General features: G+C 52.0%; 1 protein-coding gene across 1 annotated transcript in view; it reads right to left on the minus strand.

The window, feature by feature from the left end:
* The window catches only part of DUOX2 (dual oxidase 2), a 36835-nt gene extending 27735 nt beyond the window's left edge, over positions 1-9100 (minus strand). The window contains exons 1-5 of the mRNA XM_065411840.1: positions 9031-9100; positions 8207-8290; positions 6463-6627; positions 5162-5349; positions 1321-1522 (exon numbers count right to left, since the gene is read on the minus strand). Coding sequence (XP_065267912.1) covers positions 1321-1522; positions 5162-5349; positions 6463-6627; positions 8207-8290; positions 9031-9100 — 709 coding nt within the window. The remainder of the gene's footprint in view (positions 1-1320; positions 1523-5161; positions 5350-6462; positions 6628-8206; positions 8291-9030) is intronic.
* Positions 9101-17321: the final 8221 nt, after the last annotated feature.

Consider the following 17321-nt stretch of genomic DNA (forward strand, 5'->3'; position numbering starts at 1 on the left):
TCTATCAGCATAGTTTGGGCTGGGCTGGGCTGGGAGCTGACGCAGGGCTACCTCAAATTCACATTGCATCTTCAGCGTACGCAGGGGTTCCTGTCACCTCCCTTGCGTGATTTGGCATTTCTCTCCCTCTTAGGCTGGGTCCCTGCCTCCTTCCCCGGCTGGGCATCCACACAGAGTGGTTCCAAAACTTTCCCACTTGCTGGGAACTGACTTTATTGTGACCTGAGCAGCATTATCCCAACAGGAACCTTCGCTGGTGCGTCCTCCCTGAGCTTGGCCGCCCCAGGGGCCTCCCTGACCTAGTTCCCTCTCTCTAGGGAGCCAATCCGGCTAGTCGGGATGGAATTAACACAATGCACTTGCTATCATGAGTGGGCGGAGCTTCAGCAGCTTTGGGCAGAGTTCTGACCCTCATTGGCAGGGAGGTTCTGCCCCAACGCACCACCCGATAACTGTCTCAGGGCTGCATGGGCTGCAGGGCAGCCTGGGCCTGAAGCAATCCCTCCATAAGGGCTAGGGAGAGGGCCAGCCCTGGCAGGCCTTATGGTGCTGAGTCTGACCAAGATTCTGCCTTCTTTGATCACTGCCTCCCTCACTCAGGGTGTTGCTGGGGAAGGAACATTACACAGGTGAGTCTTTAAACTGTGATTTGAGGACTTCAGTCACTCAGCCAGAGGTTAGGGGTCTAGTACAGCCACGAGGGGGTGGTTGAGGCTCTGTGGCCTGCGACATGCAGCAGCTCAGACTAGATGATCATGAGGGTCTCTTCTGGCCTTAAAGTCTAGGTGACCCACCAGCACAGCCTGGGTCTGTAGGGGCAGCACCTGGCTGCAGGGAGTGGCCAGCACTTTGCTGCCAGGGCCTGGCAAGTGCTAAGAGATGTTTCTCTTCATGGCGCTGCTTGAATGCACCTTGGTTCCAAACCACACACCACACCCAGGAAACAAACAGCTTTTTGTCTGGGAATTTCCACTGGTCCGCCCTTTCCAGGGTGAGTGCTTGGCATCAGGTTCCCTAGATGCAGGGGGATCTGGCCTACCCACCCAGCCCCTCGCTCCCTGCACCGAGGTGACGCTCTGCTTGGATGCACCCAGTGGTGGGTTTGGTCGGGGAATCGGGTGGGAGACTGATGACTCAGTGCTGGGGGAAGCCCAGCAGTTTTAACCGCTTTTCTGCATTTCTCTCAAGCAGCCTGTGCAATCGGCCTGATTCTGATCCAGGATGGGTTGGAGACTTCAGCCTGGGTAGGGTGTGAAATAACCTTGCAAATGCACCAGGGGAGGCTGAAAGGTGGGAAACTGGGACATGAGGCTTCCTTACCATAGATCCCTTGGGAGCCCCCCTTTCCTGTGGACGGGTCCAGAGCCTTCCACATGAAGTTTCTCCCGTCCGTCTGCTTCGGGAAGCTATTGTTAGTCTCAGAAGCCAGCTTCCCACCAGAGAAACTCCTCAAGGCATCACTCCAGGAATGAGAAGGGCCATAAATGGCACTTCCATCAAGCCAGCCTGTCACCATGTTTATCTGAGGAGAGAAGCAAGGGCTGGGATCAGAGCAGAATGATCAGCTGCCTCCTGGTCTCTGCATGGGGATGGAGAATAATCAGGGCTTAGCCAAAACCCAGGTCCTCTGTGCGCTTGTATCTATTGATGGCCCGCTACACACACGGTGAGATGAACAGCACGTACGCCACAAGGAACAGAAATCTTACCACCTTCTTATCAATCTGGAGCAGAAGTCACCAGAATCATCAAGAAAGGGATGGGCCTGCCAATGTTGATAAACTACCAACCCCGTGACCCTTCCTCCAGATAAGGGGCCTTCCCAGAGGCTGGAGGAAGTTCCGTTATCATTCTTTTAAATTATTTTTCATTTCCTGCTTTCCTTTGGATTCTGAAACAGAAGCTCTTGAATCACAGGCTGAGTAAAGCAGGGCAGGAGGAAGTCCTGGACTCCTCCCCAGCAAACCTGCTCTCAGCAAGGTGGTTCTAACCAGAGCCCCTCCGTTTGGCTGCTGCTCATCCATCCCTAGAGCCGTGTCTCCTGCTGCTGCTTTGTGAAGTCTCTTTCTGCTACAGCTGGGCCACGCGTTTCACGTGGCAAACATTTCCATTGAAAAATGGCCTCTTTTGAAAATATACATTTCCTTGCAAACATTTTGGTGTCTTCAAAACTTTTCAGGATTTGAAATTTTTCTAGGAAACACTGAGTTAAAAATGTAACCTGCTAATCAGGCTCCATTGTGATTTTCCATTTTTGAGCTCTGTCCCTTTGTGTTCATCAGGGGTCTGGCCAAATTAGGTACACGGTGGGACTTTTTTCAGCACATAACAAATCTTCAGTTCTGAAAAAAATTTCAATCTCAAAACTGAAAAACTTCATTATGGGAAATTTTGATTTTCAAAAACAGTTTAAAAAAATCTGTGGATGGTTTTTAAAAAAATGAAATCAACCCATTTGGAAAACCAGTGACATGAAATGACGTGTGCAATGTGTTTTCATTTTTCAGCCAGCTTTGCCTACTATTGGATGTTGTATTGATGGTGATGGTACCACATGTTCCCATATCCTGACACTTCAGAATATTATCAGGTTACACTGAGCCAGGCATGCTGTTGTGTGGAAATGCATTCCATCCCATGATGTTTTTTCATAGTAGCAAGACTCGGGTGCCACAATGCATTTTTCCTTTTGCAATCTCTATGACTGCCCATTTGCACAGCATACACATTCTATTGTTTATTACACCAAGATAAAAAGAATTTACTGCCTAGAATATCTTGTTTATTACCAATCACATGCAACATAGGAGCACAATTACAGAAAGGCTTGTTACTCAAGTGTGTGTAAGCATTTCATCAAATTAGTCCTAAAATAACACTGCTCATAACCCATTTCTAACACACCAGAGTTACTTCAGCTCCTATCACTAACATTTTCCTTGGGCATTTTGACTAAAGCGATAAGAACAAGAGTACTTGTGGCACCTTAGAGACTAACAAATTTATTTGAGCATAAGCTTTCATGGGCTACATCCCACTTCATCAGATGCATAGAATGGAGCATACAGCAAGAAGATATTTATACATACAGAGAACATGAAAAGGTGGAAGTAGCCATACCAACTGTAAGAGGCCAATCAATTGAGATGAGCTATCATCAGCAGGAGAAAAAAAACTTTTGAAGTGATAATCGAGATGGTCCATAGAAGATGTGAGGATACTTAACATGGGGAAATAGATTCAATTAGTGTAATGACCCAACCATTGATAGCTCATCTCAATTGATTGGCCTCTTACAGTTGGTATGGCTACTTCCACCTTTTCATGTTCTCTGTATGTATAAATATCTTCTTGCTGTATGTTCCATTCTATGCATCCGATGAAGTAGGCTGTAGCCCATGAAAGTTTATGCTCAAATAAATTTGTTAGTCTCTAAGGTGCCACAAGTACTCCTGTTCTTTTTGTGGATACAGACTAACAGGGCTGCTACTCTGAAACCTGTCACTAAAGCAATAGAAATTCCTGCAGCAAGAGGGATAGCTCAGTGGTTTGAGCATTGGCCTGCTAAACCCAGGGTTGTGAGCTCAATCCTTGAGGGGGCCATTTAGGGATCTGGGGCAAAAATCTGTCTAGGGGATTGGTCCTGCTTTGAGCAGGGGGTTGGACTAGATGATCTCCTGAGGTCCCTTCCAAGCCTGATATTCTATGATTATCACCTGAGATGGCTACATTTTTCCCCAACTCCGGCCTCCTAGAAAGTTGTGACTTGATTTGCCAATAAATTGGATAGTTCTGTGACAATCTGCAGAAATTGTTCGGCTTTCTTTTGTAAAGAACAAATATTTTGCTAAACGACCCCGAATGCTGACTTTGCCTAGTTGCACCAACAGCCTGGATGCTCCATTTGTGTGTGGTTTTGTACATGGGGTAAGGTACTGCGGACTGTCTGTCTTCACAGATTTTTTTTAAACAAAAAAAATTAGATATTATTCCCCAGCCTTTCTTCACTGGGCTGTAACGCAGTCAGTACCCCATGCTGCATGCCGCCCATCTAACGGAGCCCTGTTCCAGGCCGGGAGCTCTCTGCTGGGGGGTGAGTGGGGAATTTTAGGTTCCTGTTATTTCTTATGACATGGGAACTCTGTGCGATACTGGGAGAACACGGGGAGAGCTCGTCAGTGTCCCTAAGAGGGCTGGGATGAACCCCTTAAACTGAAGTTAGCAGATGTGTCCTCCAAGAATGCAGGGCCTAAAACTAGTGAAAGAGCAATTCAGTTTGCAGTCCACAAACAAAGCAGTGCTGCTTAAGTGCCAGCAAGAATGAAAAGGCCTTTAAGTGGCAGCATGACCTCTGCATACTGCACTGAGGGGAGACTCCTGAGCACGTACAATTGGATATTAATTCATTGGGAAAGCCTGACAGAGGGTCAGGGCACCTGGCCTATCTGAAGCTTCACACAGAAAGAGCCAAGGGGTATAAATAAACCAGATCCTACAAGAGAGACTCTCTGTCTCTCTTCTTCCTGGCCCAGGTCCATATGCACTAAGTGCTGGAAATGCAGGGGTCCAGCTAAGAGCTCAAAGGGCCAGAGAACAAGCTAGATGATGAAAGGAAGGATAGTCCACTCCAGTGGCTAGAAGCTAGGAGATCTGAGCTCTCTTCTAGGGGTACTGTGACCTAGGGGAGTGTGCCTCCTGTCTGTAAAATGGCAATTCCCCACCTTGCAGGGCGGCTTGCGAGGCCTGGCTCGCTAATGCTCGTAAAGGGGCGCAGTGTTCCTATCAGAAGCTGCTTATCTTGGTCACTATATTTTCAGCAATGCATTTTCTGTCTAGTCCATTTCATTGCAATGTTTCCTCTCTTGCATCCTGGCCTGGTTACCAGTGGGAACTGTGCTGTTCTCAGGTCACTGTGGGCATTAATGTCATTAATAGGTGGGGACAGTGACTGGTGTGTGAGAGAACGGTGCTGCTGCTCTCTGCTCTAGATTGCTTTCCTGTACTCTTAATTTCATAAGGCACCTTTATGTCACTGTGCCAGAGACCTGTTGACACATGCCCTGCCTCAGCCCAGCCAGTTACGAAATACTCTTGTAAACAACCAATGGAAGAAATAAGTACAACCCAAAAGGAAACAGAAAAGGAAATGCTGCCCCTTCACCTGTTCTCGGGGGTTGTTGGGGCTCTGCCCCGACTCCACAGCCCACTTGCTGCGCTGGAGGGGTAGGACCACGTCTCCAGCATTGTCAGGGTCAAACACGGGGTCTCCCGCGGGGATGCGGATGTTTATGAATTGAGCAGGGCAGCCAGGATTCTCCACCGCCAGGATCTCCGAGAGCACATGGAAACCTACAAGAGACCCAAGCAGAGACACTGACTGGGACAGCTGGGTGGGAGCGGGTTGTCAATTGCACCCCAAGAATTACAGCATTCAACGAGATTCAGGCAAATTCTCCATGGCCCTGCGTAACGACTGCTGTTCCAGCTCAGTCAGAGCGGGTCAGGTGAGATGCGGATGTATCCAACCCAGTCCCCTAAACCTTCCAGGGTTCTCCCACTCCTGCGTACTGCATAGCTGCCCTCAGCCTGGGGATTGCGTCTCGCCAGGATAACAACTCGCCTGCCCACTTCAGAGAGCCTCTAGCTCATCTGGAGAGATGGGCTGGATGCAGTACTCTCTGGCTGGGTTCTCTGGCCTGTGATCAGAGGAGAGGGTCAAGGCTGGTCCCCTTTACTATTGAAATCTCAGAGATAAAAATGAATTTAGCACAGAATCCTGGCCAAAGTCTCTGCTAGCAGCCAGCACTGAGCACTGCTGGGACAGGCTTCTGCTGAGATCCACTCCCCAGACGATCGAACAAATGCTCAGCGACATGGCTAATGAATAGGTGAAGTTCTGCGTGTGACAGGAATGGATATTGCTTCATGCCTCTTGCAGACAACAAGGACACTGCTGATTGCCCCAGGCTAGAGGGACTGCCCCAGGTGAGCTTGTGTTTGCTTTGCCTCTTGAATCAGTGAGACTAAAGGAAATAATAACTGAACCCCATTTCCTCTTGCTCTTTCTCCTCCACTGAGATGGGCCCTGGGCTTCTGGGAAACCTGCAGCCTGTTTGCTCAACCTGCGGGAACATACCCAGAGGATTACACTCTCCAAACATGACTCAGACAAATGGAGGAAGTCACCAGTGCACAGAGCATGGCCACAGGCCCCGGTGTGAGAGGATCCCGGATCATGCCCCCACTGACAGGAACGTCCCCTGAGATGGATGAGGGACATGCCCCTGCAGGCCGTTCCTAACCCCCAGGGCTCAGCAAGGTCTGATGTCTTGGTTTGGAAGTTATAGATTTGAATCTGTCTAACCAAGGGCTTTGTAGGGGAAAGAGCAAGAGGGGTCACAAAGATGGGAGTAAAGAAATAGCCCAAGGGCTGTACCCAGTGCCCTGCTAGCCACCTCTTACCAAAGAAGACTCCCAGCACGGTTCTGTTCCTGCTGGAGGCCAGCCCGGAGGGCCCCCGTGCGGCCACGTTGCTGAGCCTGCGAGCATTGGGCACGTGCGGTTCCTGCAGGGGCTCATACACGCCGTCGGCATAGTTAGCTGGCAGGAGACGCAGCAGCTTGGAACCTGGTGGTACAACATCAGCATGTCACTGTGTCCAGTATCCCCAGGACAGATGGGATCCCAAGGTTGTGGGCAGCATATAGGGGAAAGGGGGCCCTTGGGGCTGCCCAGAGGGCTGGGAAATCTGGGCTGGGGGGAGAGAATGAGGTAGATGGAGTGTTTGGGAACCTGCCTTCCAGAAAACCTAGTGTCTTTGTAAAGGACAGTCAGGGCTGCAGTGTGCTAAACATCCAACTAGACACATTCCTTCTCTGCACAATCAGATCCACACAACATCTCCTCATTCCATCGGGGCACAAGGGATGTTTTTACGAGGGTCAACTACCAGCAGCACAGACCATCCAACCCGGCACCCCGATATCAGGCAACGCCAGATGCGTCAGAGGAGAACAAACATTTAATTCCAGCAGATCCATGTCAGCCAGGAGCATGGAAACCCCCGTAACTGACAAAAGCCAAAACCCACTTGCAGATGCAGCTAACCTGCATAAAAGCCCTTTTTCTGGGAGAGGTTATTTCGTTTGGGGAAATGGTAGAAACTATCCTGGCAAAAGCACTCGTTTGTTGATGCAGCTCTCCTGATCAATGCCAGCAGCAAGCCCTCGCCAGTGGAGACGAGCCAAAATAAACAACGTGCCGCAAGCTACACAAGCTTGAATTTCTGGAGGAATCGCAGGTGGGAGGTTTTAAAAGCACCTAAGGGAGTTTGGTGCCACCACCCTTTGAAAGTCAAAAGAAGCCACATGCATAAGAGAGTTTGGTGCCAACACCTACTGAAAGTCAGTGGAAGCTGGGTACCTAAGGGAGTTTGGTGCCTATCACCCACTGAAAGTCAGTGGAAGCTGGGTACCTAAGGGAGTTTGGTGCCTATCACCCACTGAAAGTCAGTGGAAGCCGGGTACCTAAGGGAGTTTGGTACCTATCACCCACTGAAAGTCAGTGGAAGCTGGGTACCTAAGGGAGTTTGGTGCCTATCACCCACTGAAAGTCAGTGGAAGCCGGGTACCTAAGGGAGTTTGGTACCTATCACCTACTGAAAGTCAATGGAAGCCGGGTGCCTAACTCTCTTAGATGCTTTTGAAAATCCTCCCTGAAGGCGCAGCCCTGTTGAGGACCTCACCAAAGCCCACTGAAATCAATGGAAAGACTCGGGGGGCTTTGGCCCTGGCCAGTGGAGTGGGGACTGCCTGCCCTGGAGGTGACCAAGGTACGGATGACAGTAGCATCTGAATGTGAAGGTTGCAACCTCTCAGCCAAGCGCAGGTGGCAGAAGCCATATGCTGCTGTATTACAATCACCTCAAAGGCCCTGGGGATCCAACAAGAGCCCTGAGCGATACCCAGGAGCAACCAATGGTAGGCAAATCCCCTCTGCCACCTTCTCTGGCTGCTCCAAGCCACCATCTTCAGCTCAGGCAGGTCTGGAGTGAACTTTAGCCTCCTAGTCCCCATCAGGCCCCAGTTTCAAATCAACAGTTCTGCCCAGAGGCAGGACAAGCCAGGTCATCTACTCTGACCAAAGATGTCAAAGCCGCTGGCCCTGCCTTGCTGCCAGCGCTGGCCTCCCGCGCTCCCGCACTCACCTGCAGAGCCGCGGTTGTGGTACAGGAGGTTGTTGTACCAGCCGTCATAGCGCTGGACTTCCCAGTGAACGTTCTCTTGAGCACCTGTGAAGACACCAGACCCCAGGGCCATATTCAGCTGGGATGGCATGAAGCGTGAGTGGCAGCTGTTATAGGGGAGATGGGGACTGAACCCAGGGAACAGGATGCAGGTTTGGTTTGTACAGTCACAGCTGGAGCAAACTGACACCAGCGTCTCCTGAGATTTTAAACAAAACATTGAGAGGGGGCCTGGATCGGTGTGCTGGTAGCCCAGCCTGCCGAAGGGTCACTAAGGCAGCACCTCACGCTGCCAGCAAGGAAAACATGCTTCCCAGTGGGGCAAGACAACTCCCTCTGCTACACAAGGAACGCTGGATTTCTGTGTCACGGGACTTTTACCTCTCTCAGAGTGAGGGGCCGGACTGCCTCCCAGCCAATCCCCAGGGCTGCGAGTGAACTGAACAGCAAAACAATATTACTGACCAATCAAAGCCCAGGGACCATACCAACATGTCCCACTCGCTGCATGGGAAACACCAGCATGCCAGTGACAGTCACTGCGCAGGCATGCCCACACAGTACTATTCACAGCACACAACGGAGCCAGGGCATCCACCCCTCAGTCACATGCCAGGACACACCCTTATCTCAGCACCTCTCCTCCTCCCCCATGAGATGTGGCCTTGGGCGGTAGATTCTTTCTAATCAAAGAAGCCCAAACAGAAGCGAGAAAACGTGGGGCATTCCAATATGTCAGTAACCACGGATGGGGGTGGTGGAAGCAAGATAATAATGGTACTTACCCACTGCACCCCACGTCCCGTAGAGGAGCCACCCAACCAAGGCCAGGATCCAAGTCTTAGTCCTGGCCATGACGGTTGTACTTTTCCTGGGAGACCCTCCCACTGATGCCTCTAAAAACAGAGAGGAAAGCAGGTGGATTGGAGCCCCACGAAGAATTTCTAAACCTCAGGAAGCCTTGGTGTCTTACAGAGTGCAGGGGGCCAAAGAATGACACTGTAGCTTGCTGGTTAGAGTACGCACACAGGACGTGGGAGACCCAGGATTCAGTCCCCCAGCTCCAATAAAGTTTGAATTATTTATCCACAGGGGAACGGAGAGACTGAGGCAGCCCCATGTCAGAATATCCCATCATCTAGTGGTTAGGGCACTCAGCTGGGAGATGCCTGTTCAAATCCCTTCTCCCCATCAGGCAGAGGGGGGACGTGAACTGGGGGGGTCTCCCACATCCCAGGTGGGTGACTGACCCCTAGGCTAAAAGTTATGAGAGAGATGCTCCTCCTCATATAATATGCCTTGGGTGCTTAACTCCAAAGGGCTTCCCAACCGTGGATCTCTAGGAGGGATGGATGCCTCCCTGCAGCCTAGGCTTAGGTACCTATCTCTGAGACAGGGGCGGGACTTAGTATGCACTCCTCTCGCTGGCAGATCCCATTGGCTAGCTTAGGTGGCTCCCCTAACATGCTAGATTGGAGTCAGTACTTGAAATCATCCAACCAGCTTAACACTTGTTCTGCTTCTGAGGCAGAAATCTTAAGGGTGAAGAGCAGCAGTCTGCAAAGGCATCTTGCCTATGTATTTTTATAGTGTTCCTGTCCATAAGGCACAGTTCTGAATAGCAGGTCTGCACAGCAGGAGAAAGAGGTTGCAGATCTCACATATTTGCTGAGCACTTCCAGCAAATAGCAGGATGGTGGGTCTGCTTCCAAAGCTATTTTCACCTGCTCTGTGGAAGGACCCCCTCAATGCACTGCCTCGGCAAGAAGTCACATTGTTTGGATAAACCATTTTCTGGACATAGTTTCTGACAAAGATTACACAATCGTCTTTTCCCACATTCCAGGCCTAAGTGACACTCCAGGTGTATCGTGTGTTTTACGTAGAGGCTAATAGAATGCATGTATTGTACCTGATTTTTAGAAACCCCTCAACCTGGACCATAATCTTATAGGTTCAGTTTTGCATCTGCAGTTAATGATACCTGGAACTTTTCTCCTATTATTAGCAGAAGGTACAAATTATAGCATGTGCACCTCTAACTCCAATGCAGTAGTTTAAGATCTAAATGCTAGCATTTGTGCTCACCTAACCAGATACCATCTCCAGGCCCTCAGTTTGTGTGCAAGAGGAGATACACACTCTAAAACCCATTATTTTTGTTGCCCTTTGAATACATGATGCCATTACAGGTGGTTTGATACACTGTAAACAAATTTTCCTTTGCTTATGAGAAATAATACTGTATAAATCTCCTCTCAGATGATCTCAGATCCATACGTCATCAAGTGTTATTACAAGCAAACACTTCATTAGCTTTTTAAAGAAAGTTACATCTTTATGACATATGGATTTAAGATTGAACTACTACTGAAAGATTCCTCTACCTTGAAAAGCACAGTACACTGAAAACAGAATGGCGACATCCCTTCGGTTGCAAGCAGTATGGCTATGTATGCATATGGGATGTATTTATCAGCTGACAGAGTAGTTTCTAGAGGAAAGAGTTACAACCAAATTTACAAAAATTGCCAGCTGGGTGTAACATTAACTCAGATAGCTCCAATACAACTAGCACAGTGAATCCTTACTATGGAATTATCCATAACACTAGTAGAAAGAGACACTCACAAATGGCTACTTCTCACAAGCAGAAAACCACAGATCCAGACTGTAATAGGATCTGGGCTGGTATGAAATTAACAGGAAATTTCCACTCCTGGCCCAGTTTAAAGAAATAGAAAATAAACAGCAGAGAAAGAGAGAATATTATGCAAGGAAAATTATTAGAAGCTAGCCAACAGCTGGAGTGTCCAGTCATATATTTCTGCAAAGAGAGAGAGAGACTCTAGTCTCTACCACCAAGGCATTTATACAGTACTCTTCCTGCCATGGTATCAGTCAATGCACTCTCCATTCAGGTCACATACTTCACCTCTGTACATAAATGTGATGAGCTGGGCACATGCCTCAAGGATGGCTAGAGACACTAATGAGCAACTTGCCTTTGTTAAGTTTTTCATTCTCTCCAGGGTAATATTTAGCTCTTATATAGCACTTTTCATCAGTAGATCTCAATGCACTTTATAAAAGAGGTTGCTATTGTTAGCCACATTTTACAGATGTGGAAACTGAGGCACAGAACGTGGAAGTGACTTGCTCGTGGGCACCCAGCAAGTCAGTGGCAAAGTCAGGAATAGAGCCCAGATCTCCTGCACCTGAGTTCAATGCTCCGTCCTCCATAGCACATGAGCAACTAATGGATTTATCTTAACATTCCCTCCAGGAAGTAGGGAAGTGCTATCCCCAGTTTATAGCTGGGGACCAGAGACACATGGTAGATTTTGTGATTGACCCATAGTCCCACAGAAATCAAACCAAATGCACTGTCCAATAGACCATCCTTCCTCCCTTTCCCCATCCCTTCACTGTCTCAGAAAGGTTCTGGCTCTCATGCAGAGTTCCAGCAGACAAGAGTTTGGAAAGTATCTTTTGTTCTTGTCTTCTGGTGCAGCCTGGGGGATTTGTACTAGGCCTGTGAAGCAGGGAGGCTGACTCTGTATATCTGGGATTCTCATCTCTCCATGGCCTGGCCCGGAGGATCCACCCAGCCTCTATCAACTGACAAATCCAAGACTGTGGGGAGTATTCAACAGGGACCGAGATCCCAAAATCCTCATGGGGAGCAATTAACCAAAGGTTATTTTGGTGGCTCCCGTGTTCCACTTCCTTGCCTGTCCTTTTGGAAACTCTCCACACTATCCATTCAGCATGTCTATCCCAGCAAGTCCGAGCAAGGACTCTGGGACTCAGGCCTGCCGAGAGGACCTTCTGCGCCTGAATAATGTGGTCTCCTGGGAGTAGTGATCCTTGAGCATGGGAGTCTATTGCATGGCCACCTAGAGCTCCAACCGGCCTGTGCTGCAGTTTGTTGCTTTGCTATCTACTCATCTGGGGGCTGATATGCCTGATTTCCTGCATGTATTCGTTCTGAACCAGGCCAGCGTTCTCTCCCAGCACCGTGGAGAAAGAGCAAGCACGTTGGTGCTGGTGAGCTCAAGCGTAGCTAGCAAAATGCAGGCCAGCCCCTGGGTGCCAAACAAATGCCTTGCGTTATGGCATCTAGCAGCTCTTTGGCCTGTTTATTGAACCACTCCTGAAAACACGGGGCTTTGACTGGGGAACCAGTTTGCAGACTTGGGCGGACTCCACAAGCCCTGGGAGCCCCACAAGGAGTTTGCAAGGTTTGAAACCCTCCTCTACTGTGGTGAGAGGGAGGATGTGCTGGGAGGTAACACTAGACAGGGGATCTAGTCTCAGTTCTGCCCCAGGGAAGGTCACTCACTCTCTGTACCTCAGATCCCTGCTGGTACATTCAGAAAGCCAGCTCTGCCCTGTCCAGCAATGGGGTTTGATCCTGCTCTTCTGCCCACACCCCACTCTAGCTCTGAGCTTCCCCGCCCCATGAAAACAGGGAACCCTGGTGCTGCCAGAGCCAAGTCATGGTCCTTGATTCCTGCTAGAAGTCTGGGCATGGGACTCCTTGGTTCCCTTGATATCTCCAAAGGCTCCAGGCCCTTCATCAAATCGTCCAGTGAATCCTATCCAAAACCGCAGGGCCCTAGCAAACACTTCAGCAACTGCACTCCAGATAAGAGTGATGCAAACAAACCCTCAGCGCCAAAGAAGGGCTTCCAGGAGGAACTGGCAAGGACAAGCGCCCTCCACCGCTGAGCTGCTGTGTATTGAAAAAGGAGGGGGAGGACTAGCTCCCCCAAACACTCACCCTCCTGTGTGGCAACCCCGGAGGCTGACGGGGGGCTGCTCACAAGTACCCCAGAAAGGCTCTATGCTCAGTTAAGCAGAGCTGCGCAGCACAGGGGATTGGACAGCTCCGGGAAGCTGGTTTCTTAAAAAGATTAAACGCTGCAGAATGCGACTTGTGGCTGCTTTACGTTTCCTAATCTTGCAGCACATTCAGCCCCCGGGTTACATTTCCAAGACTCGGCTCCTCAATGGGGCCCGTGCGTTTAGCAGCGCCCAATCCGACTGGGCGAGAAACCGTCTGGGGCCAGACCGTGCTCAGGGCTGGCTGGCAGGGGATGGGGTGGATGGGATTTCGCCCCGTCTCAGGGCAGGGCAGGGCTTGCTGTCCCTGTGCCCGGAGGGGGTCTGGGACCCCGGGAGTATGAAGAGAACTAACCCAACGGGGACTCGGTAGCCCCACAGGGCGGTTCTATGTGGCGAGGAGGCAGATTTCCACCGCCTGGACCGGGACCGCCTCGCTGCGCGGAAAGGGGGGGACGGGGTATCCGGGAAGCAGAGCAGGCTCCTGGCGAGCCCCGGGGAACAGGCGCTGGGGCCCAGATCTGACTCCCCGCCTCCCTCTGGCCAGGGCACAGCCAGCAGCTGGGGTGCCCAGCACAGCCCTGCCCGGGGGCAGCTGGCGGAAGCAAAGGGGACAGAATGTGCAGGGGAGGCCAGGTGCCCGCAAAGGGCCAGGGAAAGGAGGCTCCCGTCCCGAGGGGCTTCTGCCCTGAGTCCTGGCCTCGGCGAGGGAAATACAGAGCCAGCCAGCCCCACACGCGGCTCCCCTGGGAGGCTAGAGCCCTCCCCAGAGCAGAGACCCTCCCGCCCAGCCCCTCCATCAGCGCCCTGAGCCCTGCGCAAGGGACCGGGCTGGGAGGAAGAAGCGTCCCCGTGGCCAAGATTTAATTGGGGGTGGGGGCGCGCGCCGCCCAGAGCTCCCGGCCTCGGGGGTCGGGGGGGGGGCTGTGCCTGGCGCTCCGCATTCGGTTTGGGCACCTCCAAAGCGCAGAGCGACCCGCGCCGGGGATGGGGCTGCGCTGCGGCTGTGCCAGGCTCCACCTGCCCTGGCCGGGCCGGCTCCAGGACGGTGGGCGGCTGGCGCAGCCCGGCTCTCCACAGGGACGCCACCTGCCCGCAGCAGGACCCTCTGCTCCGCACAGCTGGGCCGCCAGCTGGCCTGGCGCCGGCACAGCTCCCACGTGTGAACGGACCGGGGGCGCGGCGCCCCCTGGCGACGCCCTGTGGGCACTGCGCCGCTAGCGCCCGGTCAGACCCCCAGCAGGTGCGTCCCGCTGCACCTCCCGAACCCAGGGCCCCGGCCCTAAGAGGGCAGCACACTCACCTGGACAGCGGGTGCGCCTTGTGTGCGGTGCCGCGCAGCCCTCTCGCCCCGGTGCCTCCTGCCTGGCCGGCTCTGGGCAAAGTGGGGCTGGGCGGCTCCCGCGCCAGGGAGGAAGCGCTGGAGGCGGGGCCCAGCTGCCTCATTTGCATAGACACCTGCCCCCGGAGTCTGGCGTGCACCCCGGGGTGGGGCGGGCACCCCGAGGGGGGAGCGGGCGGGCGGGCTATAAGAGAGCAGCCCGCGAGCTACTGCCAGCACTGCTGGACCCTGAGCGCTGCCCTGCCGGACAGGTAAGCGAGGGGCAGGCCCCCATCCTGGGCTGGGGCTCCAGGCAGCAGGGAGATGCTCTCCCGGCCAGGGCATTTCTGCCCGGAGCGGGCTGCAAGGGAGAAGCCAAACACCCCGAGCTTCTCGGGGTTGCCACAGTGTAGCCCGTGGGGACTGGCTGTGTCCCTGCGTGAAGATCCCTGGGGGCATGACCCGCAGCCCCTTTGCCTGACCCCGCTCCCAGGGGACGCGTGGGTGCAAGGACCGTGAAGCCAAGTCCGGGCTGGCCCCCCCAGGCAGGGCATTGGCCATACCCGGAGAAGCCCTCGGCGGCCGGGTGGGATTTCATCACTTGCCTTTCCCGTCCGGGGCACCCCAGAGCCAGCTACACCCGCTTCTAGCCCCGACAGAAATTGCCAAGGGAGAATTTTCGTAGGACGCTTTTTGCAGAGCTGGGAAACAAACCGGCCCGTGCCCGCGGCGGGATTCGGAGCGAGATGTTGGTTCCGATTCAGTTTTCAACACCTCCCCCCCCCAAATGCCGGGGTTTGGTTTTCATTCCCCGCCCCGCTTGCTCCCCCTTGATTCCTTTTGCCGCTGAATGGGGTAGGATGAACCGTGCCAGCCAACTTTGCTTTCTTTTCTTTTCTCACTTTAACTTTTCAAAGCCCCTTCACCTTTGAACACTGTCAGAGCCGCAGAGTTCACACGTTTCATTTTTAACACCTCTGCGATTTTCCCCCAGCCTTCTGAAAAGTTTCAGGGGAGAAAAAGAAAAAGAGGAAAAACTAACCCCCCAGGTCTAGAAATCCTGGATCCAGCGCCAGAGAGGGGGGAACCCCGCCCCGGCTAGAATTTTGAAAGTTCAAAGAATTTTCCGTTTTCAAAAAGTGAACTTTCCATCCGGAATGAAGCCAGATGAAAATGGTTGTTTGGCTTTGAAATTTCTCATTGAGAAATAATAAATATAAAAAAATTAGAAAGCAACATTTTCCTGTGGGAGTTGCAGCATATATTTATAAAACCCCCTTTTTCATAGGAAACATTTTCAGTTCAAATGTAGCGACTTATAACGGCCGAATAGTTTCATCAGGGGAAATCTCGGCAAGTGGGCAGGGGCTGATGGTTTCTGAACTGAGAAAATTACCTCGCATGATGAGGCTGGGGCCGGCGCGTTGGGTCCAGCGCAGATTCCTGCCCAGAGCGGGGCATTTCTGCGCGATCCAGAGAATGCCCTGCTGCCGTTCAATGATCAAAGTTTGACGCCGTCTGATCGGAGTATCGGGTTTTTCTCAGCATCTCAGAGCTGCCTGAGCGGCTTTACCAGAACCCGATTCCCCAATTCACACTTACCCTGCGAGTTACCCCACTGGAGTCCCTGCTTGAGAAGGCGAGTGGGTTCTAACTCAGGGCTTGTCTACACGGGGGAATTGACCGGAAAAGCTCTTGTGGAATCATTGCTCTGGAATAAATGTAATTTTATTCTCGAATAATTACTCCGCTTTGGAAATGCGTTAATTATTCTGGAATAACGTGATTTCTCCTCCGGAAGAGAGGTTCTACATGGGAGCTATTGTGGCGTAGCTTATTCCACCGTAGCTATTGCGGTCAATTTCTCTGTGTAGACAAACCCTTAAACACAGGGAGGGATCCCAATCTAGCGCATAGTAAATACGCTAAATTCCTTTTTATAAAGGTCAGAGGTCTTGTCGGGTGTTTATTCGACTGAGTTTAGGTTCCCGTGCTCTGCCCCTTCTAACCTCCACCTATTTTCAGTGAATTGGAATATTCGGAAACTTTCCCCTTTGGGGCTGAACTGTTCCGGTGTCTTTCCGGGGAAACGCAATGATTTTTGCTGGAAAGTTTGAGCAAAATCAGTTTAGCTATTTGTGAGAAAGAGGAGAGTGACAAACAGCCCGGACTATCATGAGATAGAAATACCCTTTTTAAATCTGTGTGTATTTTCTAAATAAATCACACAACAATTTTAAGAGATAATCAAACTGGACAGAACAGACCTGGCTGCCATGAAAACTGATGGCAGATATGTATCTAAATCTCCTAGGCAGCTTTAGAAAATGCCAGCTAATACACCTGCGCTCCAGCCAGTCTGCGGGGAGGGGGAACTGTTTAGAGCTGGGAACTCCGAGCCAAATCCTGACTCTGCCAATTGCTCCCTCTTTGACCTCGGGCAACACCTGTCACCCCGTTGGCGCGCATACAGGATTCCTGCTCTGCCAGGCGGGAACGGGGGGGTTATTTGCTGCTGGTAGCGATGCCCAGCCCACCAATGGTATTTGAGACCCAGGGCCAGGAAACGGAGCTAATACAAAGCCAGCGTTATAGGTGGAGAGCCAATGCATAGCCCAGCCTGCGGCGGGTCTGAGCGCCTGCTCGCCCGGGAGATCGCTCGCTCCTTCGGGTGCAGTGCAAGGTGCACCGCAAAATACACATGCCCTGATTCCCGCTGCTGCAGCGCCAGGCAGGTCCCAGCTAGTCCCCGCGGAGCGGGGGCTGCCTTAGGGGCCGGGCTGTCAAGGGGAAGCGGGAGGCTGAGCAGCGGGGAGCAGAGCGGCGCTCCGTGGGGACGTGGCTCTCCCCTCACCGTCTGCTTCCACAAGCCCAGCCCGCCCCGAGAACGGGGCCGAACCTCCCGGC

Source organism: Emys orbicularis, chromosome 10 (assembly GCF_028017835.1).
Source record: "Emys orbicularis isolate rEmyOrb1 chromosome 10, rEmyOrb1.hap1, whole genome shotgun sequence".
Taxonomy (NCBI): Eukaryota; Metazoa; Chordata; order Testudines; family Emydidae; genus Emys; species Emys orbicularis.